At 47.4% G+C, this 18,044-nt stretch overlaps 1 protein-coding gene across 5 annotated transcripts; it reads left to right on the forward strand.

The window, feature by feature from the left end:
- Positions 1–312: 312 nt before the first annotated feature.
- LOC118359599 (protein TASOR-like) lies at positions 313–17,816 on the forward strand. Of its 5 annotated transcripts, none has more exons than XM_035738115.2 (20): positions 313–768; positions 2,246–2,391; positions 2,865–2,957; positions 3,173–3,245; positions 3,974–4,065; positions 4,279–4,573; positions 4,808–4,913; positions 5,899–6,002; positions 7,989–8,098; positions 8,635–8,707; positions 8,815–8,889; positions 9,012–9,806; positions 10,196–10,485; positions 10,565–11,797; positions 12,251–12,373; positions 13,912–14,071; positions 14,413–14,521; positions 15,296–15,474; positions 15,555–15,689; positions 15,895–17,816. In XM_035738115.2, exons 1-20 carry the CDS (start codon positions 459–461, stop codon positions 17,352–17,354), a joined length of 5,961 nt encoding a protein of 1,986 aa, XP_035594008.1. In that variant the 5' UTR covers positions 313–458; the 3' UTR covers positions 17,355–17,816. The 5 variants fall into 5 exon arrangements, with proteins under 5 accessions (XP_035594008.1, XP_035594010.1, XP_035594012.1 ...); XM_035738117.2 differs by having other exon boundaries at positions 15,898–17,816; XM_035738119.2 differs by having other exon boundaries at positions 15,555–15,656.
- Positions 17,817–18,044: the final 228 nt, after the last annotated feature.

Below are 18,044 nucleotides of genomic sequence, written 5' to 3' on the forward strand. Positions count from 1 at the left end.
CCTATACTATTTATGGATATTACTTTGATTCAAACAAATGCCTTTTTATGTCAATACGTTATCATGTGTCAGTCACAGACGGTATAAAATCATAACTTTAGAGACAGAAACGGTTTAATTTGACCAAAAAAATGGTCAAGATTTCTGTAGTGGCCAGGTCTTAGTGGAAACCCCCCCGAGGTAGACAGACAGACAGACAGACACTAGTTCAGCCAGCTGCTGTCTCAAACACTGAGGTATAATAACGGTCTCAAAGGAAGTTATTCGACTCAAGGGCCTGTAGGAGGCGCGGCTTTGCTTGAATGTAAACAGATTGACGCCAGCGCTTTGCTGTGGTGGAGAAGAAGGCATACGTCATATTCACAATGGCGGAGGCAGGGTGAGGAGTAGAGTGTGTCAGTTAAGTGGCGCAGTAACCAACTACATTGCCCGCGAAAGACGCTAACGGTGCCCGAAAAATGGCCCTGAACCCTGAAGTGGAGAGAAAAACTGACATAGAGTGTCTGAAGACCGGTGAGCTCGACTTGGAGAGCTGCGATAGCAAGACAAATTCGTTGTCAGCCGCCATCTCGGCCACATCCAACCAAAATGGCGATCAGACTGGATGTGAAGACGGTGTAATGCCCGAACAAGAAGCCTCTGAGCGGCGGAGGAGCGGGCAGATTGCCGCGAGAAGCTCCGATAATTCACCTTTACCCGGCCAGAGACAAGCTGAAGAGTTGCCAAGGAGAAATTTTCAGATCCCGAGGAAGATCAAGGAACGGAAAGGTTGTGCCCTTTCTCTAGTACTAGCTAGCTATTTCCAACAGAGGCTGCCCTGTGTTTCATAATTCAAGTGCTGCATGTTGCAGACCCGCGTTCCCTACCGTCAGAATTTAGATTAGCCATTGACATGGATTAATGTGATCCATCTTCAGAGGATAGTTATCCTTAGTTTATTGCGCACAAATAAACTATTGCCTTGGTAAAGGTACAATCGCTTCCCGCACTCATCTCGGTCAGCATTGCAGGTAAGTTTCGGCCCAGGCGCGACGAAGAGAAGCACGTGAAGAGATGCTGTTCATCAAGCCTCCATATTACATGGGTCTACATGGAGGCTTGTGGCGAGTGAAATTAGTTTTGATGGTGCTATGAGGATTTTGAAAGCTTGTGGAAAATGAACATAGTAGTAAAGTCCCTTGGGTTGTACACACCACACCCATCTATGGTCTAGGCCTAGACTGGTTACCATGGCCCTTCCATGAAGCTCCAGAACATAGTCATCATCCTATATCTTCATTGATTTGATACAGATTATAGTAAACCATTCCTGACCCCATTTGGAGTATTCTGGGGTAGAATACATGTATCTAGCTATACGGTGAGACCATTGGTCAGTCATCCAGGAATAGCCAGACTGGGAGAAGCTGCCAAGAACTGTTTTAGTATTAGCTAGGCTAGTTCATTCTTTAGAATGTTTGCTGTGCTGGTCTTGGCTCTTACATAAGATTAGCTTGGATTGTCATCAGAAAGAGCATCCAATCTATACCAATGGTGCCCACTATATTCACAGGTTGGTGCGTTTGGTTTTCAGAATTGGGGAGATGCTGAATTATGATGCACAGCCTGCATGCAAAATACAATCCATCATACAAGTTTCTATCATGGGCATAGCTACATCAAGTTTAGTTTGATAATATTGTCTCTAGATTCTGGCCTTTGCCATGACGGATATGTGTCATGCATTCTGACTAAATAGTATATCTACCCATTTTCAGACTGCATGTGCTAGTTTTTTAAATGTTCCCATTCCTTAGTGTGATGTCACTGCATTTGGAAAATAGACTGGTGGGTGAGACTTGGTTGGACATATTGCATCATCATAATTTGGCACAAAGTACACAGAACTTTGCCCCTTTTATCTTGAATTAAACTGACCAGATACCCATCTTGTAGCCTATTGTGTTCTTTAAATTAACAGTGCCTACAATTTAACAATGTAATCCAGTCCCTGTTCTATGGCTATGTTTACACAGGCAGACAATTCTGAGAATTTTTCCTTAAATTGTTATTTTGACCATTTATGCCAAATCTTTTCACATCAGATATTTTTTAGAGCTGATCTGACTGGTCAAAAGACCAATTAGTGAGTGGGGGAATTGGGCTTCCTATGTGAACGCAGTCCAATTTGTGCCAATCACATCCCTGAATGATACTAATCCTCTGTTTCTCTCCTCCCTCTCTTGTCATCCCTGCTCCACGGTAGGCCTGTACCAGTTTCTGGCCCCTGACTCCCGGGAATTTGAGGGCCTTGTGAAGATCCTCTCCTCCTTCTACCTGGATGCATCGTCCAGAGGGACATTCTCCTACTGCAAGGCCAGGCTCATTCACAATGAGCTGCTGGAGAAAGAGGTAGCATCACCAAGCTCAACCACATTATTATCATACTCCCAGCTTTTAAAGATTTTTATTTTTTTAGAGACCGTTCCCCCCCCATCATATTTAACACAAACCAACCACATGGTATACCAAACTATACAGAAGCCCAGTGGGCTACAACAAATAGGATTTAAAAAAACAATAAGACAGGCCATCAGCTGATCAGTCCGCCTCAGGCTGTTGTCAACAGCATGGCCCAGAAGTCTGTTATAAGAATTCCCATTTGCAATCACTTTAGTCAAATCTCCACTTCCTAATGTTCAAAGAAAATAAAATGCATATCCACTGCTGATATTCTCCCCCTGGCACAAAACACTAGTTGATAGTTTTGCACAACCAACAACAAATACATACTTCATACCTCACTGAAATTGACCCACCCTTTATATTGTTGTGTTTGCATTGTTTCTCATGATGCCATATTTTCTCCTGTTTGTGTGTGCCAGTTCATTGAGAAGAGGAGGGAGCTGAAGCAGGAGGGCCGTACAGACCCAGAGCTGGTGGAGTCCTACTGCTTCCTGTTCCCAGACAAGTCCAAGGTGAGCCTAAGGGCCTGCCTGCCTCACCAGGCGGTGTGGTATAGCACCATTATCTAGTACTCTGATCTAATGTTTCTGCTACAGTCTGGATCTTTACAATTGGATTATGCATTCGGCCTACAATTTGAGTTTGGCTGCTGGGCTCCTGGTTGTTATTTGAAAACCACAGTTTTCTATTTCTTTGTTGGTATGATGAAGTGACGTTCTTTTTCCAGCTCCCGTGGATATGTGAGAAGGGTCTGTCTGTGGGACACTCCAGGATCACTACACTAGGAAATCCTGCTATGGGTGAGTGTGTGTGTGTACTTACTATTGAATGTCATGTATGATATTGTTTTTAGGGAGAGTTTGCAAATGTCCAGAAGGAAGGCTTTTCTCTGTAATGCACTTGTCTAACTGTTCTAGATGTTGGGGGTATGTCAGTTAGACATGGGGTTGTCACCATACCTTATTATTCCAATGCAAAAAGGAAAACACAAAGCAGACTAAACACGTTTGTCCTTTAAAAACCTTCTGTATGTAACATATTGTGTGCTAAACGTTATTCTGGATGTCAACATGCGGCTGTTTTTGTTTCCAACATTCGGACTGTTTTCCTCAGGAAATGTAGTCCACTTAATGTTTTGTTTCCTTTCCATGATACCTCTGAGTTTCATTGTTACTGGTATTGTGACTACCCTGTTAGATGGATGGATCTGCTTTTGAATGTTAAGGTTTAATTGACTCTCTGTAATAGAGGATAATCTGTATGCCTCATTACTGTAAGAGTAGCTTTATCCACTGCCAGACAGCTTAGAATGTCTACCAGATACCATTACATAAGAAGATACCTAATACATGGCCTAGCAACAGCTGAGTATGGTGGAAATGTTTATCACAATCCCTCAAACCTCAGTCACAAACTACAAACCCACACATAGCTATTTCCATTTGTTAGTCAAAAGTTAAAGTTGTCTATGCATGGTTTTTGCCTCCTTAGTATGTTCTTGACTTGCCTTGACTTTTTGTCGTTTCAGGTGTTTATCTGTCTAAATTCTCTGATTTGCTTCAAATGAACCCGTTTGAAGCAGGCAGTTGTGGAGACATTGTCATATTTAAAGTCATGAGGGTAAATGCATCTATCATTTACATTTACATTTAAGTCATTTAGCAGACGCTCTTATCCAGAGCGACTTATGGACCCAATTTAAACTATATATATATATATATATCTATATATGTGTATGTAGTTGCTTACTTTTGAACAGCCTAGCATTATCATCATTGAGTGCAACACCAGTTTCTATAATGTTTGACCCAGTGAGTGTGTTTGTCCCTTCAGGGCCGGCTGAAGAGCATCTTTGAGAACATGCCTAAGAGTGTCCTGGACCCCACACCCAAGTTTGACTGTCACATCTCCAAGAACGCCACGCGGGTCACCTCGTTGCTGTCCTACAGAGCCTTTGAACTCACGCAGCAGTACTTCTATGAGTTTGCTTTTGATGAGATCAAGCCTCGGCCCAGACATGTGTGTCCCTACGCCGTGGTGTCTTTCCAGTACAAAGGCAAGGAGTCTGCTGCTGCACCTATGGCTGCACACAGGTTCAACAGCGCTGTCTGTGAAGGAGGAAGCAAAGGTACACTCCTGTTTCTGCTTCTTTACCTTATCTCTCTGCTTTAGTCTATTTGTATGGACATTTGTATTAAAAATAGAGGCATATTTATTTGTATAATGTAGTTTGATAGCTACCTTGGAAGTTTGGCATACTGTGCCCTATTTTGACCTGTGACTGTTGACTGGGGCCATTGTTCCTATTGCAATTGTGAAGTGTTTTGAATGCACTTTAAATAATGATTGATTTGCCTGTCAGGGAGGAGTAGCTACACTGTGTGGAGTGGGCCACTGGTGAACAAGGGACATGAGTTGTGCCAGGTGTCTCTACGCTCCTCTACACGCCACTTCCTCCCTTTCAAACTGTGAGTACCTCTTTATTGTCCGTACCTGAAACACATGTATTTGTTATCAAATCAAGTATTATTGGTCACATGTTATTGCGGATGTAGCGAAGTGCTTTTGTTTCTAGCTCCAACAGTGTAGTAATATCTAACAATACACACAAACTTAAAAGTAAAAGAATGGAACTAAGTAATATATAAATATTAGGATGAGCCATGTCGGAGTGGCATAGACTAAAATACAGTATATACATATGAGATGAGTAAAGCAAAAATATGTAAACATTATTAAAGTGAACAGTTTTCCATTATTAAAGTGGCCGGTGATTTCAAGTGTATGTATATAGGGCAGCAGCCTCTAAGGTGCAGGGTTACGTAACAGGGTGGAAGTCGCCTAGTGATGGCTATTTTGATGAGCTTGTGACTAACTGTTTTTCGGTCTTGGTCCCAGTGTGATGCACCTGTACTGACTTGGTCTTCTGGATGATAGCGGGGGGGAAAGGCTGTGGCTTGGGTGGTTGTTGTCCTTGATGAGCTTTTTGGCTATCCTGTGACATTGGGTGTTGTAGTGTCCTCGAGGGCAGGTAGTTTGTCCCCGGTGATGCGTTGGGCAGACCGCACAACCCTCTGGAGAGCCCTGTAGTTGCGGGCGGCGCGGTTGCTGTGCCGGGCGGTGATACAACCCCGACTAGATGCTCTACATTGTGCATCTGTAAGAGTTTGAGGGTTTTAGGCACCAAGTCAAATTTCTTAAGTCTCCTGAGGTTGAAGAGGCGCTGTTTGCACCGCCTTCACCACAGTGTCTGTGTGGGTGGACCATTTCAGTTTGTCAGGGATATGTACGCCAAGGAATTAAAACCTACCTAAAACACGTATTTGTTGTCCATGCCTAAAATGCATCTATTTGTTGTCCGTACCTAAAACATGGATATCAGTAGTAATTCATAGTTAATAAGCATGTTATGAGTACTGTAATAAGTTGATTGTGTGTGTGTGCCCTCTGCAGAACGGAGAAGTTGGAGATGAGTATGGGGATGCAGCTGGACCAGGTGAAGAGGAAGATCCCCTCTGTTCTGTTCTCCTGGGACACCTACAGCAGAACGCGGGAAGGTCCGAACCGCTCTACCCCTCTCCTCTATTCTACTCCTGCTCTCCTCCTTCTATTCCTCCTCTACTCTCCTTCTAATCCTCTACTCTCCTCTCCTTCCTTCTAATCCTCTACTCTCCTCTCCTTCCTTCTAATCCTCTACTCTCCTCTCCTTCCTTCTAATCCTCTACTCTCCTCTCCTTCTAATCCTCTACTCTCCTCTCCTTCTAATCCTCTACTCTCCTCCTCTCCTTCTAATCCTCTACTCTCCTCCTTCCTTCTAATCCTCTACTCTCCTCTCCTTCCTTCTAATCCTCTACTCTCCTCCTCTCCTTCTAATCCTCTACTCTCCTCTCCTTCCTTCTAATCCTCTACTCTCCTCTCCTTCCTTCTAATCCTCTACTCTCCTCCTCTCCTTCTAATCCTCTACTCTCCTCCTCTCCTTCTAATCCTCTCCTCTCCTTCCTTCTAATCCTCTACTCTCCTCCTCTCCTTCTAATCCTCTACTCTCCTCTCCTTCCTTCTAATCCTCTACTCTCCTCCTCTCCTTCTAATCCTCTACTCTCCTCCTCTCCTTCTAATCCTCTACTCTCCTCCTCTCCTTCTAATCCTCTACTCTCCTCCTCTCCTTCTGATCCTCTACTCTCCTTCTAATCCTCTACTCTCTTCCTCTCCTTCTAATCCTCTACTCTCTTCCTCTCCTTCTAATCCTCTACTCTCTTCCTCTCCTTCTAATCCTCTACTCTCCTCCTCTCCTTCTAATCCTCTACTCTCCTCCTCTCCTTCTAATCCTCTACTCTCCTCCTCTCCTTCTAATCCTCTACTCTCCTCCTCTCCTTCTAATCCTCTACTCTCCTCCTCTCCTTCTAATCCTCTACTCTCCTCCTCTCCTTCTAATCCTCTACTCTCCTCCTCTCCTTCTAATCCTCTACTCTCCTCCTCTCCTTCTAATCCTCTACTCTCCTCCTCTCCTTCTAATCCTCTACTCTCCTCCTCTCCTTCTAATCCTCTACTCTCCTCCTCTCATTCTAATCCTCTACTCTCCTCCTCTCATTCTAATCCTCTACTCTCCTCCTCTCATTCTAATCCTCTACTCTCCTCCTCTCATTCTAATCCTCTACTCTCCTCCTCTCCTTCTAATCCTCTACTCTCCTCCTCTCCTTCTAATCCTCTACTCTCCTCCTCTCCTTCTAATCCTCTACTCTCCTCCTCTCCTTCTAATCCTCTACTCTCTTCCTCTCCTTCTAATCCTCTACTCTCTTCCTCTCCTTCTAATCCTCTACTCTCTTCCTCTCCTTCTAATCCTCTACTCTCCTCCTCTCCTTCTAATCCTCTACTCTCCTCCTCTCCTTCTAATCCTCTACTCTCCTCCTCTCCTTCTAATCCTCTACTCTCCTCCTCTCCTTCTAATCCTCTACTCTCCTCGCCTTCCTTCTAATCCTCTACTCTCCTCGCCTTCCTTCTAATCCTCTACTCTCCTTCCTTCAAATCCTCTACTCCTCTCCTCCTATCGAGCCTTAGATCGAGTCTGGTTAATCTATACTCTGACCAAGACAACAGTCCATAGATGCTATAGAACAACATGACAACACTTAACAGTCCCTCCAAGATTTTGCATTGTTTATGTGTGATGCTTGCTTTTACTGTCAATTCTGACATTCTAAATGAAAATTTGCAATAATTTTGTCCAATTTGTCACATGCGCTGCTGAGGAAAAAAGCTTGTTGACCTGTTCTTTGAGCCATTTTATGTGCTAAAAGTACAGTGATTGCTTAAAATTGCGAACCCTCTTTTTCTAGTGAGGCAAATGGACGGTACTGTTGCGACGATTTGAGTTTTATGCAGTGATTGGTCAGATTTGCAAGCCCTCGCATAATATTGTGCTTGCTAAATCTTGGAGGGACTGACTTACTCTGACTAACAACAATGTAAGACCTATCACCCGGAATCACTGTGTGGTTGTTTTAACTTTGGAGTGGAACTTGTTCTGACCGAGCTGTGTGTTTCAGTGCTGAAGTGTGGGATCTACTGCAGCCTGTTTGAGGTGGTGGATGGGAAGGGTAAAGCGACCAGCAGCACTCTCTCAGGACTCATACATAAACTGGAGAGAGAGCGGATGGTGAGTCACTCCTTGACAGTCCCTCTGCAGGATGTTTTAATGGACCGTGTTTAATGATTACACAGCAACACTAGACTGGGTAGGGAGGGGATGTATCGTGGATCATTATGTTACACACCCAGGCTTTCACATGGGTGGTCATTACTTTGATCCCCCTTAATGTTTGATATGTAGGTCAGCTAACTGGTCAGTTCCCTAGAAATGGGCATGTCTTGAAGACTGGTTGTCATTTGGTTTCCATATTTATCTAATGCCAATCAGGGAATTCTCATGCCATATTTGTTTAAAGGTAGAGCTAATGCCAATCAGGGAATTATCATGCCATATTTGTTTAAAGGTAGAGCTAATGCCAATCAGGGAATTATCATGCCATATTTGTTTAAAGGTAGAGCTAATGCCAATCAGGGAATTCTCATGCCATATTTGAAATGGATTGTCCCTGTTTTACGTGTGAATTTCTGTAGTTGCACAGCTGCACTGTATGAAAAGAGTTTGTTTTGATGTATTGAATGTTAACGTCTCCTCCTCCTGTGTAGGTGCTGGTGAAGCCGTTAGTTGATAAAGGCTTTCTCTTCCTCTTGTCATCTACTCAGATGTTCAATCCCAACGGTACGTCCTCTCTCTCCTTATCTCAGGTGTCTCCGACTCTTTCCATTGATCGGACATGTTGTTCTTCGTGTGGGTTAATTCTGAGGGAGTTGTTTTGTGTATTCTAGAACGTCGGGGGAGGGTTGAGAAGAGCCTGCAGGCACTGTTTGTCTTTCAGGAGTCCAGGGAAGTCACCAAGTTCAGTAAGTATTCTAAAATGTCCTTCCTCAACCACAGTTACATATTGAATGTCAGGAACAGCCTTTATGAGCAGTATGTTACTTATGTCTGCCTCCCCCGTTGACCATGTCCCTGCCTCCCCCAGCGCCCAGAATGTCAGAGCAGGAGCCCCTGTCAGCTGAGCCCCTGCCCCCCCTCCTGGCCTCCATGGACCCCTTCATTCCAGCCCTGCACTACGCCTTGCTCAAGATGCGCTCCACCCCCGATAACAAGCACCTCAGCACCGTGGTGGAGCGCCAGGCCCTAGACTACCTGACCAGGAGGGACAGCGGCCGGGCCTTCCTCCTCCCAGAGTACCAACAGAACCTGGACGAGAGGGGCAATGTGCACCCCGCGCCCCGCCCCAAATCCAACATGGAGGGCCTGCTGCGTTCCTACCTACACGGCCTCTCCTCAGCCTATGTCCTTCCCATTGTCAAGGCCAGGGACATGATGGACAGGATCAACCAGCCCCCGCCTGCACCAGCTCCAACTGTCCCGGACTACAGCCCTGTGTCAGACTGGGGGGGGTCAGGAGGGTCGGACAGACCAGAGAGGGTGGAGAGGCAACCTCTAGAGAGACCAGAGAGCAGCAGGAGGAGAGGGGGGCCGTCCCAGACACATTCTAACGGGGCCGCAGCAGGGACAGGGGCCCCGCCCCAGAGGTCCAGGTTGGCCCAGAGTGAGTACGATAAGGACAAGATGAAAGAGTTGCTGAAGCTGATCCAGCTGCATAAGGCCCTGGTGAAGGAGCCAGGAGGGAAGGAGAGGGCAGAGGGGGGTGACGAGGGGGCCTGGGAGGGCCCCCACGGCCTGAAGAGGAAACTAGAGGAGGACGAATCAGGGGCCATGTCTAAATACCTACGAGGAGCCCACTTCAGCAATGGAGAGCCCAGTAGAGGTGAGACTGGTTTCTGTGTGGGAGAGGCGTGAGTCTGTGTGGGAGAGGCGTGAGTCTGTGTGGGAGAGGCGTGAGTCTGTGTGGGAGAGGCGTGAGTCTGTGTGGGAGAGGCGTGAGTCTGTGTGGGAGAGGCGTGAGTGTGTGGGAGACTGGAAGAATAAGGGAAAGAAAAGTGGGAGGGAGACAGTTTGGTAGGGAGTAGTATGGACTGAGCAAGTTAACTTTAATGTTTCAACATTTGTACGCCAACCACAGAGAATATTGCCATTTTAAAACTAGGCCTTTTCCATAAATAATATCCTTACGGTTGTGTTTTTTAAAAGCCTACCTTTATAAGCCTGATAAGTAGGGCTTCATCCCTATTAGCCCCACTGTCTCTGTCCTCCCAGTAGCCCAGGGGGAGGAGGTAGAGAACTACAACCTGGCAGCAGTAATGGAGAGCATGGGGATCTATGACACTGACCTGAGGGACAGGGGAAACACTTCCCAGGCCTCCTCAGCCAACGAGACACAGCGCCTGCTCAAGATCCTGCTCTCCACCCTCAACAAGGCCATGGTTCAAGGTGCTGCCGCGGCCCCCACCGACCTGCCTGACCACGTGGAGTCCTCCACGGAGAACCCCCTGACTGGAGCTCCGATTGAAGGGCGAGTGGAGCAAGCCCGACAGGACTTCTTTGAGGTGAGATGCGTTTGTAGGAGGAAAAAAGTGAAGTATAGACTAGTGTTTGATGTGACTGACCATGTTGTTGTGTGTTTAGGAGCAGGCTGTGTGCAGTCTGACCAGCCCCTTTAGCACTGACTCTCCAGGACAACAGCCACACACCTCAGACAACCCATCACTCACCTGGGAACTGGCCTCTCACACAGACAAACCTATCCCCTTCTTTGAATCTCAGAACGACGGCAACTTTGAGCAGAGGGGAGGTCTGGAGGGGGGTGAGAGAGGTGCCTCTGTGGAGCAGGAGAGGGTAACCAAGGAAGCCCCAATAGAGAGGGGAGCCAAGGGGGTTTCCTTGGAGAGGGAGATGGCTCTGAGGGGAGCTTTTCTGGAAGGGGGAGCCAGAGACACCTCCCTAGAGGGGGGAAGCAAGGTGGAGAAGCCAGCCAGGGGTGTTTCCCTGGAGAGGGTAGCCAGGCCGTCCAGCACTCTGGACACTATCGTAAACCAGGAGCTCCACTGCCTCTCCAACTCCATCCAGGGCCTCATGGACAACCAGAAGATCTACTACAACTCCCAGCTGCCCCCACGGCTGTCTCCACGCCACACCTGGCAGCCCAACAGCTCATTCTCAGACTTTGTGGCTCCCTATGTTGTGTCTGTCCCTGTTCAGGGCCACGTCAACACCCTGTGTGAGCGAATGGGCCGACTAGTACCCAAACCTCGCCACACAGACTCTGCTAAAACACCTGGGGCTCGTTCTACCCTCCATGTTCCCTCCGCCACTACCCATCCTATTCCTTCTTTCCCTCCCCCTCCCCATTCTCTCTCCTCAATCCCTCCCCTTCCTTCCATGCATCACCTTCCACCCCCGCCTGCCCTCGTCCACTCTCCTGCCCCTGTCCTCATCACGTCTCCCACCGCCAAGCCTGTCCCCAAAACCAAAGCACAGCCCCCTCAGGCTAAGAGCTCTTCTTCCCAGAACCGGCCCAAACCGGTCCCATTCAAACAGACCCACAAGAACCCCTCTGCAGCACAGAAGCCCTCCACAGAGAGGAAGTCAGAACCATCTGCCTCAAAGAGAGAGGTCTACTCTCCCTCCCAGGCCTCAATGGAGTCCTCAGACTCCACCCCAAAACGGCCTAAACAAGATGCCATCACAGCCCCCTCTCCCCTTACCCCGGCGTCAGCCGCTGGACTACTGATGGGCCAGCTGAAGCCTGAGGTGTTCAGCAGCCTGGTGGAGATCTTCAAGGATGTGCAGAGGAACACAGTCAGATTCTACATCCACTCTGGAGAGGAGGAGGAGAGTGACATCTGTGTGGAGATCAAGGTACTGTAGGCTTCAGTAATGATCAACACTCATGTCCATGTTTGCCCCACGTAAGAAGAGACTCGTTCTCACTGATTGAGCAAACACTTCACCAATACCTCTATTCAAGCTTTCTCTGACACAGGCACTGCATTATCAGCTGTAATTATCTGCACTGTGACGGGACAATCAGTGTTCCCTCGTGTTGTTGATCTGAAAACATGTTAAACTGACGTTGTCCTCTCGAGGACGAGGAGAGACACTTCACACTTTTTACTGCAACAAGAACACTTTATGGCTGTCTGCATTCTCTGCCATATTAAATTGTAGTACATTGCTGAGATAATATTGCACCACTATTCTCTCTTCCTCACCCCCTCATCTGTCTGCCCCTTGTTAATTTGGTTTTGTGTTGTGCTGCTGACTTCTGTTCCTGTTTTTAAACTCCCTCTTTCTGTCTCATCCCTGTGACAGGAGTACTTGCTGAGCCTGGGCAACACGGAGTGTAACCCACAGATGTTCCTGGAGAATAACAGCAGTCTGGATAAGTTGCTCATTGTCATTCAGAACGAGGACATCTCAGCCCACGTCAACAAGGTAAACATTACCATCCTGGCTGGCTGCTAGGATGAGTCAATATTGCCTCGGCACCAGACAGAATGTTGTCTGCACGGGGAGAATTCTCCTCAGCCCCCAGAAAATAGTGGAATTCTAATTGGACCTGTTGAATTGATTTTAAATCTACCAAAAACCACAGATACTTTCGGTCATGTAGTGTATGTGGACAGCTGCTCATCAAACATTTCGTCCCAAAATCATGGGCATTAATATGGAGTTTGTCCCCCCCCTTTGCTGCTATAACAGCCTCTTCTACTCTTCTGGGAAGTCTTTCAACTAGATGTTGGAAATTACTGTGGGGACCTGCTTCCATTCAGCCACGAGCATTAGTGAGTTCGGGCACTGATGTTGGGCAATTAGGCTTGGCTCGCAGTCGGCGTTGCAATTTATCCCAAAAGTTTTCGATGGGGTTGAGGTCAGGGCTCTGTGGAGGCCAGTCAAGTTCTTCCACATCGATCTCGGCAAACCATTTCTGTATGGACCTCTCTTTGCACAGGGGCATTGTCATGTTGAAACAGAAAAGAGCCTTCCCCAAACTGCTGCCACAAAGTTGGAAACACATAATCGTCTAGAATGTCATTGTATACTGTAGCATTAAGATTTCCCTTCACTGGAACTAAGAGGCCTAGCCTGAACCATGAAAAACAGCCTCAGACCATTATTCCTCCTCTACCAAACTTTACAGTTGGCACTATGCATTCGGGCACGTAGCATTCTCAGATTAGTCCGTCGGACTGCCAGATGGTGAAGCGTGATTCTTCACTCCAGAGAATGCATTTCTACTGCTCCACAGTCCAATGACGGCGAGCTTCACACCACTCCAGAGCCGATGCCTGACATTGAGCTTGGTGATCTGAGGCTTGTGTGCGGCTGCTCGGCCATGGAAACCCATTTCATGAAGCTCCCAACAAACAGTTATTGTTCTGACATTGCTTCCAAAGGCAGTTTGGAACTTGGTGGTGAGTGTTGCAACCGGGGGCAGGTTCTTTTTACGCACTTCAGCAGTTGGCGGCCCCGTTCTGAGCTTCTGTGACCTACCAAATTGTGGGTGAGCTGTTGTTGCTCCGAAACGTTTCCACTTCACAATAACAGCACTTACAGTTGAGCAGGGAAGAAATTTGATGGACTGACTTGTTGGAAAGGTGGCATCCTATGACGGTTCCACGTTGAAAGTCACTGAGCTCTTCAGTAAGGCCATTCTACTGCCAAAGCTGGTCTATGGAGATTACATGGCTGTGTGCTCTGTTTTATACACCTGTCAGCAACGTGTGTGGCTGAAATAGCCGATTCAACATATTTGAAGGGGTGTCCACCTACTTTTGTATGTGTATATAGTGTAAACAGTGTCATTTTAATTTAATATATAGACCGAGCTGGATGACATGATCTTCATGGCAACTCGTCTAAACAGTCATCACCTCTGTCTCACACAAATGTTCATTTCGATGTTAAGGATGAATTTAAAGCTGTATGTGTCTTATTTAAAGGTTGATTCTGAACCATGTTCCCCCTGTCAGATCCCAGCTCTGGTGTCATTGAAGAAGCTCTCCACGGTGAGCTTTGCAGGAGTTGACAGTCTGGACGATGTGAAGAACCACACCTACAATGAGCTCTTCGTCTCTGGAGGATTCATAGTGTCTGACGAGTTTGTCCTCAACCCAGACTTCATAACACATGGTGAGTCTGCTGAAGCAGTCTTGTTTCTGACCTTGTTTCTTTCTATACAGTTGGATACATTCCACAGTGACTGGGGATTGTGTTTGTTAATGAGATCCATCTACATTCTAATTGAAAACAGTATTTGGCCAGTTCTTTTTTTTCCCCCTTACAATTCAATCATTGTTTTATGTACCATGTAGCTGTGCCATTCCATTCTTGTTAAGGAATATATATATGGTTATATATTGACTACAGATGGAAAGGGAAAAGACAACTCATGACTGGTCATTGATTTGATGGGATCAGTGTGTGTTGTGTTCCCTGTGCAGACTGGTGTTGTTATTGTGTTCCCTGTGCAGACCGGTTGCAGGCGTTCCTGCGGTTCCTAGAGGAGCAGAGCTCTCCAGAGAACCCCTGGCAGTGGAAGATTCACAATAAGTCCCAGAAGAAACTCAAAGAGCTGGGCAGGTCAGTAACTATCTCTACTACTACCATTCAGCATGACCCGAGACATTGACCTCTCTCAATCCATTCAGTAACTACCTCCATCCTATAGGACTGCCAAGTCAACCAATTAGGAACGTCTCTGAGAAGTCCAAAGTAGTAGTAGTGACTGTTTTACATTTTATATTTTATTAGGATCTCCATTAGCTGTTGCAGAAGCTATTCTTCCTGGAGTCCACACAAAACATGAAACATAATACAGAATGACATAATACCAGAACATCATTAGACAAGAACAGCTCAAGGACAGAATTATATACATTTTATTAAAGGCACACGTAGCCTACATATTAATACATACACACAAACTATCTAGGTCAAATAGGGGAGAGGTGTTGCTTTATCTGTTTTCTGAAACCAGGTTTGCTGTTTATTTCAGCAATATGAGAAGGAAGGAAGTTCCATGCAATAAGGGCTCTATATAATACTGTACGCTTTCTTGAATTTGTTCTGGATTTGGAGACTGTGAAAAGACTCCTGGTGGGATAAGTGTGGGCCAGCTGCAGCTTAACTAGGTCTTTCCTTGCGGCACTGGACCACTCAACTGGACAATAATCAAGATTAGACAAGACTAGAGCCTGCAGAACTTTCTTTTTGGAGTGTGGTGTCAAGGCTGAAAAACTAAACACACAATCATATTATCATGCTTTCATCCAATACTTTTTTTGTGTGCTTTTTGTCTTACCTATTCAGACTGTTTTAGTAACAGACAGCCCCACCTCCTCTCTCCTCTTATAGGTTGAACAGTGATGCCATGGCTCTCCTCAACCTGCTGACAGCCTATCAGAAGAAGCACCTGGTGGAGTTCTTGCCTTACCATGAGTGTGACGCCCAATCACGTCAGGCCCCTGATCTGGACTGCCTGGTCAAGCTCCAGGCTAACCACACCCAGCACCGCCACTTTATCTTCCTCACAGGTACCACAGCATCGTCTCCTAACCCTCGGTGGTACAGTATGTGTATTAACTGAACAGCCCTGTCTTGTTTGTCCCTCCAGAGAGGCGCTTTGAGATGTTCATGCAGTACTCCAGGAACGGCATAGTGATCGCCAGCATTGATGACATCATGACCAGTTTCCACAGCCTGATTGGCTCCAGAGGTCAGAAACAACTGCCCACACCGCCCTCCACTGGTGGGTGATGTCAACAACTTCACAATTACATTGCTCTTTGGCCCTGTTTAAGTACTATCATTGGCATCTCTTTCCTTGAAGTGAAGTCCAAGTGTTTTATGGTCAAATTGTCAGTATTGAATACATCAATCTTTTCCCCTGTCCCTTTATCTACTCCCCTCTCCTCTTCCTCGCTTCCCCTCTACTCCGTCTCTTCCTCTCTCAGTAGTGCATGATGAGTGTATAGAAGAGGAGGATATGTCGCTGGACTCTGATGACGACAACCACAACCAGGTGATCGTAGAGCATCCTGCCCAATCCCAGGAGGGGGTAGCAGCAGCGGGCATGGGGGACTCAACCCAGCAGCCCCCCTTACCAGAGTCAGATGAGTTCCGCCCCCCTCTCCCCGACCAGCTCAACACCCCTGGCCGACACACCCCCTCCATCTCCTACTCCAGCAGAACCCCCAACCTGTCCAACTTCGCTGCTCTCAAATCTGCCATCTCCCAGTTCAAAGCCTCCAACCAGATTGGTAGGGCGGACATAGGCAGCACTTCGCCAGGAGGGTTTTCTGTCAACCCCCACCAGAGCTTCCTGTGTCCGTCTACCCAGTGGGTGTCCTACTCTGGCTCCTCCGGCTACACAGCCTCCCCAGCCTACCCCGCCTCGCCCTGTAGCACCACCCAAGAACAGGACTACAGAAACCCAGCCGCAGTACCTACTACAGCCCCAGGTTCCACTCTGACCAGCCAGGCTCCACTCACCCTACCGGACATCCCCCAGCCTCCCCCGCTTCCTCCACATCTCAAGATGGGTGGGACTCTGTCCCAGTCGTTTAGCCTACCTGGCTCTGTTAGTGGAGCGGCTGGGGTTGGTGTTGGAGCATCTATCTCCACAGTCAGCAGCACTAGCACTCTGCCCATCACAGCCATAGTGGCCTCTTCCTCTTCTCTCTCCACTGCACTAACATACTCCGACCCTACTGTTGCCACCACAGCCTCCTTAGGCCTGGACTACACTCAGAGTGACATGGTCCAGCTTGGCTACCCGGCAGCGGTCAGCTCCAGCGCTAACGGGACCCCCACCCAGCAGGGGGACAGGAGACTCAGTGGGCCCGGGGAGAGCCCATGGGGGTTAGGAGGAGGAACCCCTAACAGCCAGGGAGGGGCCAGGCCTGGCTCTGTCTCCCATAGCGGTCTCACCCAAGGTGGGGAGAGGGAGAGGACAGGCACTCCTGGTGGCAGTAACCCTGGAAGTCAGGGGGGCAGGACTCCAGTGAACAGTTTAGAAAGCCTTGGAGCGGGTATGGGTGTTCCCTCTGTGGCCACCAGGGGGGGCTCAATAGCTAGGCCCATGCTGCCCATCCATGGGACTGGAGGCAGTCGAGGTGGAGAGGCCAGTGTCCAGCCACTCAGCGGTGGTGGCTACGGCTGTTTAGGTGCCATGCCTGGACAGATGGGTATGGGACGCGGCGGCATGGGACGCGGGGGTATGGGTCCCGGGTCGTTAGGGGGGTACAGAGGGAGAGGAGCCCCACAGAGAGGCCCCTGGCCCAGGCCAGGAGTGGGACCCGAACGGCCGGATGGAGGTGGACCCTGCGGACCCTCCTGGGGTTACCCGAAGGGGAGGGGAGGGGGACAAGATTACTACTCAGATTACACATACTCACACAACTACTCCCCCTGAACAGACAATCATGATTACAGAGGGGGGAATGGACATGCCACACTCAGAGACTGGTAGAGCTGTCTGAATGTACATATTGACTTGTCATAAACACTTTGAATTGATAATGATCAGAAGGATCCTGTTTTTTTTACAAATAAACTTGATACAGGCAGTGCCGAGTGTCGATACTGTCGTAACCGTACGCTCTTTACATGTAAGCTGTTTCAATCCCCTGTTCCGACCACTATATTTATAATTGTCAAGAAATGTAATGGCCTTCCAAGCGTCTCGGTTTTGTTTTATTTTTTTATTCTTTTATTTTTATTTTTTCGGTTTGTGAACAAGGGGAGAAAGGCAGACTATTTTTTTAAAGAAAGAAAAAAGATCAGTGAAAGGCACCACTTTCGCTGTTGGTTTTCTTTTTTACATCCTTGGTTGTTCCCCCAAAAAGATCTATTAAAATAAACATGTTTCAAATCATATGTTGCTTTTATGACTTTTAGCAATCAAAAAGCATGCTCCACAGCTGTCACCACCTGTTATTGGGCTTTCTTTTAATACTTCTAGTATACCCCCTTCAGGTCTATCCCTCAGTTTAATGATGAATGAATAGTCCTGACAGCCTATTGGACAGATGAGGCTTAGCCTATCGTGGAGGTGTCCAGCTTCTTAACTCTAAAGGGATGGATTGTTGTAGAAAAAAATGTG

This window comes from Oncorhynchus keta, chromosome 27, assembly GCF_023373465.1.
Source record: "Oncorhynchus keta strain PuntledgeMale-10-30-2019 chromosome 27, Oket_V2, whole genome shotgun sequence".
In the NCBI taxonomy this organism is placed as follows: domain Eukaryota; kingdom Metazoa; phylum Chordata; class Actinopteri; order Salmoniformes; family Salmonidae; genus Oncorhynchus; species Oncorhynchus keta.